This window comes from Zerene cesonia, chromosome 7 (assembly GCF_012273895.1).
Source record: "Zerene cesonia ecotype Mississippi chromosome 7, Zerene_cesonia_1.1, whole genome shotgun sequence".
NCBI lineage: Eukaryota > Metazoa > Arthropoda > Insecta > Lepidoptera > Pieridae > Zerene > Zerene cesonia.
The window spans coordinates 6922245-6929761 of NC_052108.1; the positions used below are offsets into that span (position 1 = coordinate 6922245).

At 31.5% G+C, this 7517-nt stretch overlaps 1 protein-coding gene across 3 annotated transcripts; it reads left to right on the plus strand.

The window, feature by feature from the left end:
* Positions 1–995: 995 nt before the first annotated feature.
* On the plus strand, positions 996–6852 carry LOC119828342 (sperm motility kinase-like). Of its 3 annotated transcripts, none has more exons than XM_038350469.1 (8): positions 996–1219; positions 2536–2637; positions 2717–2978; positions 3224–3506; positions 3652–3759; positions 4729–4922; positions 5005–5189; positions 5275–6852. In XM_038350469.1, exons 2-8 carry the CDS (start codon positions 2569–2571, stop codon positions 6199–6201), a joined length of 2028 nt encoding a protein of 675 aa, XP_038206397.1. In that variant the 5' UTR covers positions 996–1219; positions 2536–2568; the 3' UTR covers positions 6202–6852. The 3 variants fall into 3 exon arrangements, with proteins under 3 accessions (XP_038206397.1, XP_038206396.1, XP_038206398.1); XM_038350468.1 differs by having other exon boundaries at positions 996–1186; XM_038350470.1 differs by lacking the exon at positions 996–1219 and adding an exon at positions 1220–1238.
* Positions 6853–7517: the final 665 nt, after the last annotated feature.

Consider the following 7517-nt stretch of genomic DNA (forward strand, 5'->3'; position numbering starts at 1 on the left):
ATGACAACGGCTCTTTATTTTTCTTTTTATAGAGTCATTGTAACATTGTACCTTCACTGCTATTTTGTATTCCATACTGCTGCTCATTACCTACGATTATAAATGGCATTTTAAGAAATACTTTGACGCGGTAAGTAACAACGTAAGGTGACAACGTTAACTTTAAGGTTTATGATTTGAAACATACTCGTATTCCAAACACAGTCCGAAATTCTATAAGTTTTTCAAAATTCAGCATGTAACGTGAACTACGTTACATATTGCGTATATTTATTTTGATAAATTTATATACTTTACACAAATTAAACTTTTTAACAAATAACACTGTACTAACTTCATCTGTACACTTAACCTACACCCTTTTGTACTTACGATTACCGCAAAATGCGTTAGGTTTTTAACCAATATATAATATATAGATACAAAAAATATGAATTTTTTGGGAAATCGAAACTCTTTAACTGAAACCTAAGTTCTTAAGATCATGGCAGACGACAGCCGGAGACCACGTTCGTTTTCCACAACCTACGCAATCCTTTCCATCATCTAAAAGGCCAACGCATGTGCAGATGCCTACCTCTACAAATATTCAGATGCGGTGGAGATCGCTTACCATCAGGCGAATCACCAGCTCGGTGGACGCTCTAACATAAAAAAAATATATTGACGCATATCTTTGTATCTATTGAACCGATTTTTCATATTCTGAATCCGGATCAATCCGCGCGGAGACATCGGCTAGTTGAAAATATAATTAAAAGAATGTTTATATCATTCTACGATCACAAAAATATATAATATGTCTATTTAGTAGCGAACGCGCATAACGGACATATTTTCAACAAAGGGTTTCTATAATGTTTCAGCGCAACCAAAAAATGTGTCCGTTTAGGAAATATTTAAAAAAAATCCGAAAAAAAAACAACAACAGGTCGTTGTTCGTAACATTTTGGTTATAAAATGATTATTGTATGAACACCAGCACCAAAATAACTGGCCGGGAGGCGATGCGTGCGCGCTGCCAGTCGACACGAGCGCCGGCTGATCGTCGCTGCGTTGACCTAGAAATACTATATCAAAGTTAATTATTTCATGTGGCCTGAAAGTGAATTGTGATGTGATTGTATGTGATATTGACACGGTGCTTCGGAAGATAAAAATAAACCGATCTTTAGTAATTACTTAGGTACTTACCATTTATTAAAGCGGCGAACAGCGTGTATGTTTCAAATATAAATGTAAAGTTATGTCATTTTATTGCTAGCTTGCAAATTTTTTATTTTTATATTTATTCTTAAACTATGATATATAAACTTAGATTTTCTTACAGTTTTATGTTACTAAAGTGTTAAATTAACGAGAGTAGTTAGTTTAATCAAGTACGTATAGCTTAAAATACAAATAAAAACCGTTGTAAGATACGTAATTACATTTGGCAATTGCTTAGTTAGTTGGAACGAACAAGACAATGAGAAAAATTGTATTTGCTGAACTTCAACTATATACTAAAGATAAAATTTAAGTAAATTCAATTCTAAAAATAAACGAAACCTTAATTAATAATTATTGTTTTTTTACGGTACGCAGATAATTTTTTTTTCTGATTATACACTTAGATATTCAAAGTAATATTATTAATCAGTAATAACATGCTAACACTCTTCACAGATTTACCGGTACTTTTAACATGAAAATATTTCAACGTTGATATTTGTATATAGTATGTAGACTGTTATTTAGCGTAGTACATTATTTTGTGGCATTTAATATCGTTGATAATGTAGTTACATTACAAGTCTTACGTCAATCACATTTGGCATAGATAATGTAATGGAATACTAAGCTAAGATTTTGATAGAGATGCCTACGTAATCCCTGATTAAATATTAACTGTCCAGTCATTTTAACTACCTGATTAACTCAGGTTCAGCGTAGTGTTTTTTTGTATAAACTTTTCAAAATAAACATTATTACCTAAAAAAATTACGAATTCTCGATACTAACTTTTGAATAATTCAACATTAATCAGAAACGATTGTTGTATTTGAAATAACGTTATGTATATACTACGCAAGTAATGTAATCCAATGTTATTAAGAGAAAGATAAAAAGATAGTAAATGAATAGATACATACTATATCTTAATTTAATATGATGATATCACAATTGTAATAGGTATCAAATACATTCAAAAGCATTATAATAAACGCTTCTTAAGTGCATCTTTATTTCGCGTTATGTTGAATGTCCAATTTTTGTAACTCTGCATAAACAATGAACATATATTTGTATAGAGAATTTCCGATTGTACCGGCGTATAATATAATATTTGATCCAATTAATGACGTGACTATCTGACGTCATTTCAGTAGTCTGGAGTCTGAAGTAGACACTCTCCTGGCAACTATCCAAGACCATTCACTCAACAAGTATATGAAATGGGGACGACTGCGGTTTCTCCTTTATGTTAGAGAAACATTACAAACTTAGATTTGAACACGCAATTATCACCTACTTATTTTTTATATATTTCAGTTTTAAAATCATGGATGACATATTTATGAAAAAATGAATGACGGTACAAGAAGAGCCTTAACAGGCTCCATACACAAGATACGAGAATTCGAGCTCGAAAAAGTAAGAGTCTTATTTGATGTCCTTCTATTTTAAATATAACGCATCAATAAACATAAATATTTAAAATACTTATTTCTAGGTATGTTTGGTGGAAGAATTCGACATTTTGCAAATAGTGGGCGAGGGATGGTTCGGAAAAATACTTCTCGTCGAACATAGAGCTTCTGATACTGAGATAGTACTGAAGGCTCTCCCAAAACCTTACGTATCCATACGAGACTTTTACAGGGAATTCCATTACAGCTTACATTTAAGCGCTCATAGAAATATTGTAACCACATTCGACGTCGCGTTTGAAACTGCTGGCTTCTATGTTTTCTGCCAAGAATATGCGCCCCTCGGTAAGATATTTAAGGCTACATGCTCTTTGTGTACTTAACAAATACTTTACATATTGCAGACATTAGTTGTGATCTATTCACACAACCATTGTTGCTCTGACTTGGAGATTCGCCAAAACACATTTGAATGAACATTAAATCGAAACATTAGTTTCCGTTTATTAAATCAATGACAGATGATATCACATTACAATCTTGTTTTTATTTTTAGATGAAAGATGAGAATTATATGTTATAACTTTCAGGCGACCTCACTTCTAATATGTTGGATACTGGAATTGGTGAAATACACACGAAAAGAGTGGCAAAACAACTAGCAGCGGCGTTAGAACACCTACATCAAAGAGATCTAGTACATCGAGATGTTAAATTAGATAACATACTTGTATTCAAATCAGACTTTTCTAGAATCAAATTATGTGATTTCGGCGAAACCAGAAAAGTTAATTCAGTTGTAAGACGAAGAAACGAATGGTTGCCTTATTCTCCACCAGAAGTTTTAAACTTATCAATGGACAGTTCGTACAAGTAATTTAAGTTTATTTTTCAAATCAATCATAACTGAGTCATATTTCATGAATGTATCTACTATTTAAAATATTTTCATAAAACTTATTTTATGAGTTAAAATATTTCAGTTAAGTAATAGATTATAATTATTCTTGTCCCACAGAGCTTTAATTAGCCATGACATTTGGCAATTTGGCATAGTGATATTCATTTGCCTGACTGGATGTTTACCCTGGCAGAAAGCGGCTTTTGACGACCCGAGATATTTAAGGTAAAATTTATTTCGATTTTTTGGGTAAGTTGATAGCGGAAAAAAAGAAAAAAAGTGCCTATGACAATTAATCTCAAATTGATCACACAGACTTTTCTGACCTTAACAAATATTTTTAATTTTTTGTCGTTTCCTCTGAAATGCGCAATGTAAATTGGAGTATATTAAGTGCGAATATCATCTTTTTGTTTATTCTTAGATAAAATTAGGTAAATATTTTTCTCGCTGACCTTATTTATTTCATTTAATCATAAAATAGATTCTTGTATCTTGCACAATAAAATACATCGGAAGCTACGTTTATTTTCTTAAGCTATTTCAGAAAAAGTTTAGTATCAATTAATCTTTTGTTTATTGTGAGATATAATCGTCTTAGTTTTTATTTCTTCTGTTTATTGTTCTAATCTGAATAGAACTGAAGGGTGTTGTAGCGGATTTTATTATTTAATGACAATGATGTAACTATGAAACTTGGGAATGGTTTCAAAATTCGGTCGACTAGTAAGATAATTAATTTGTGAAAATTGACTTGCACGAGAGTCTTTGAACACGTGAAAGCTCTCGTGCATGTGGACTTTCTGTAAGTCTTAGTAGCTTGCCGAACGTACTGCAAGTGTCATGTACGTACGGTTGTAATCTTACTGCAAGCGTTGCATCTTTATTTTGTTAACACACACAGCAGTGAATATTTTTTAAGTGTGAACTCTTTACGTATATACTAGATTCACTTTAATTGATTGTATGTAGCTATGTATCGACTTTTATATAACTTATACTTTAACATCTGCGAGAAAACAAAAAACTATCATTATACAACATGAAAAACTTTTTTTTTAACGTTGCGTCAGAACAGGCTCGATTCCAGGTGGAAAACATCAAAAATAAGATCTCCCGATTGATCGAAAATCAACTTACATTTATACACAAGCGTTTTAACCGCATTCTAAAATGATCCTTTGATTTTTGCAGTTTCTTCAACTGGTATAATAGTGCAAATCCATTAAAAAGGCAACCAAAATTGTGGAAAATGGTTTCTTCAAGGGTCCAGAAAATGTTTAAGAAATTCGTTGAACCTAGAGTAGAAAAAAGAGCCTTAAATTTTAATGAATTAACTCGATACTATGACTATAGATGGATGGCTAAAGGATACACGGACAGAGTTGGTAAGTGAATTATATATAGGTGTTTTCGATCTTACTTTAATAAATTATATTACTTATGAAAAAAATTATTTATTTTTTACAGCTGGAGGCGACATTGATGAACTATGCCCATCAATGTACAGTTTCCATAGCGATCCGAATGAAAAGAACATATTATTGAAACATTTTAGAGATAACGGAATTGAAACAACAGTTGATAGACATGCAAAGAAGCAAAGAATAAAAGAATGGATTCAAAATAGCGTCATAGAAGAAGTAGACGAGGAGGTGAGTTTCCTAATATAAATTATAATTATTAAGTTTACAACAATTCCGATGTCTTTCATGCAAAAACATATTTTTTGATTAACAGGAAGAAAGCAATCACGAGCCAAGCGTTTACGACGACAGTGATGTAGAATTAGAAGATAGATCCAGACCCCATCCAATTGATGAGAGTCATCGAGTTACTCTACGGTATGACACAGAAAAACATATTAACCCAAGAACTGGTGAAGTTATTGAAGGTGTTAAAAGAGCCTCAGAAAAAAATCCACTTTCTTATGACGTACAAAATATAGAGCCAGTGGCACCGGCAAATGTTGTAAGGCGATATGGTATTAAGGAGGATAATTCGCCGCAAAGCTCTACCAAGGATAGTGCTTATGGATCTTTAGAAATATCTGGAACGAAAAACAAAGAAAATAAACAAACACCATCTATTGACAGGATGTCTAATCAGTCTCCGAGCAGATCATTAAGTGCGGTATCTCTACCGCAAAGCAAAATACCTCTGTCCACTCACGCTCAAAGATTCCAAAAAAGTGAAGAAGTATTTTCCAAAGAATTAGAGAATATGAAAGGAAGTTCTTCAACTATACATTCTTTAGTAAATTCGTCAAGATCTAACAGTATTCAAGTAACGAGAAATGGTTCCTTAGATAGCGCAAACACGAAAGATATTCCTCCAGAAAATGAAATTTCAGAATCAAACAAAAAGCCGAGCAATCCTGCTATTACACAAAATGGGTTTAGTCCAGGTGGAAAAGTAGCTGAAAAAGAGGCACAACCATATATATCCATGAAACATTCAGTTTATGAAATCGTCAGCAATCGAAGTGATAATGGAAATATTAACAAAATAGATAGTCAATTGAACAATACTAACGCTCCAGATAGTCCGTACACATCTATGCTAAATATTGTGCAAGGACAAATGAAAATAAGCCCCCACGCTAAAGAAAGTAATAGAAATATTGTGAACGTTTCTATAACAAAGATGAATAGAAAAAAATTGTGATAATTGCTCAAATATGTTATATAATATATTAAATTTCGTGTCTCTACATATAATTAAATAAGGTTGCCTTAATTAAAATATAGAAATGGTCAAGACCTATTGTCCGCAAATTATAAACAAATGTATAATTTCGTAGATCTAAGCGTGTCTGTGAATTTTTTTTAAGAACTGCCGGTAAAACGCATACAGCATACAAACGTTATAAATACCATTTATAATGTTTGTTCCTTTATGTCTACCTTTCCTGGATACCATTTACAAATAGCAATATATTATAAATGGATTAAAGTAATGAGGACCCGTAAATATAGACAACCTAGCCGTTACAAATTCTATGTGAAATATATTACAATGTATCCTATTCACTTTGGAATTTAGTTCATTTGGTAGAAAATACTACAAATTTGACCGATTTATTCAAATAGAAAGAAAATCTATTGAACATAACTATGTACCTATCTATAATACATAAAAGACAAGACATCAGGGACTGCATTCTATACATATATTTAGTCTATTTAATGAAGTTGGTAACATGGTAAAAAACCTAATTATTAAAAATAAGAATCGAATCATCATGTACAACAAATTACTACTACATATTATAATGTATTTAAATGGATAGATGTTTAATGTAAATACAACATTTCACCATTTTAAAATAATTTTTGAACATTATTTTTTGAACACTTATAATAAATACCTTGTCTTTATGTGACCATTTTATTTTTCTCCCATTAAGTTCATTGATAAATTTTATGTTATATTAAAATGAAACATCAATTTACCATTGGGCATTGAAGAAAAGGGATTACATGAGCGAAGAAAAAGGTGAATTCTTGTAAGGCTGTAAGTTATAAATGTACACTAATATTAAATAGAATAGTCTTTTGTATTAGTGTATGTTTGTAAAATTTTCACGAAAAACCACCGGACTTCGCCATTATAAGACTGCCACTTCACTGGCTGTCATAGGCTATATATGTATCGAAGTACACCCGAGGGTGAAGCCGGGCCGAACAGCTAGTGCACAATAGTAACGGAGTATAAAATATTTGATTTTCAATTTCACATTATTACAGGTATGTTGATCTACTTAACTGAATGAAAAAAACTTACTTTTACCCTCTATTTAGTTTAAAATATAAATATCAACACAAATTATCTGAAACTTATTAATTATATTATGAACTACAATTAATCGATTTCAATGATCGATTTTTATTCATAATCAAACATCATAGACAATAATATTTGTAATATAACTTATAAGCTTGAGATCAACTGTGATTTGAGAATACAGAATAGGGTTTTGA

Coding starts and splice junctions, on each gene's coding strand:
- LOC119828342 (XM_038350469.1), top strand. CDS start 2,569: ATGAATGACGGTACAAGAAGAGCCTTAACAGGCTCCATACACAAGATA. Junction 3,760..4,728: donor GACGACCCGAGATATTTAAG/GTAAAATTTATT, acceptor TGATTTTTGCAG/TTTCTTCAACTGGTATAATA. Junction 4,923..5,004: donor AGGATACACGGACAGAGTTG/GTAAGTGAATTA, acceptor TATTTTTTACAG/CTGGAGGCGACATTGATGAA.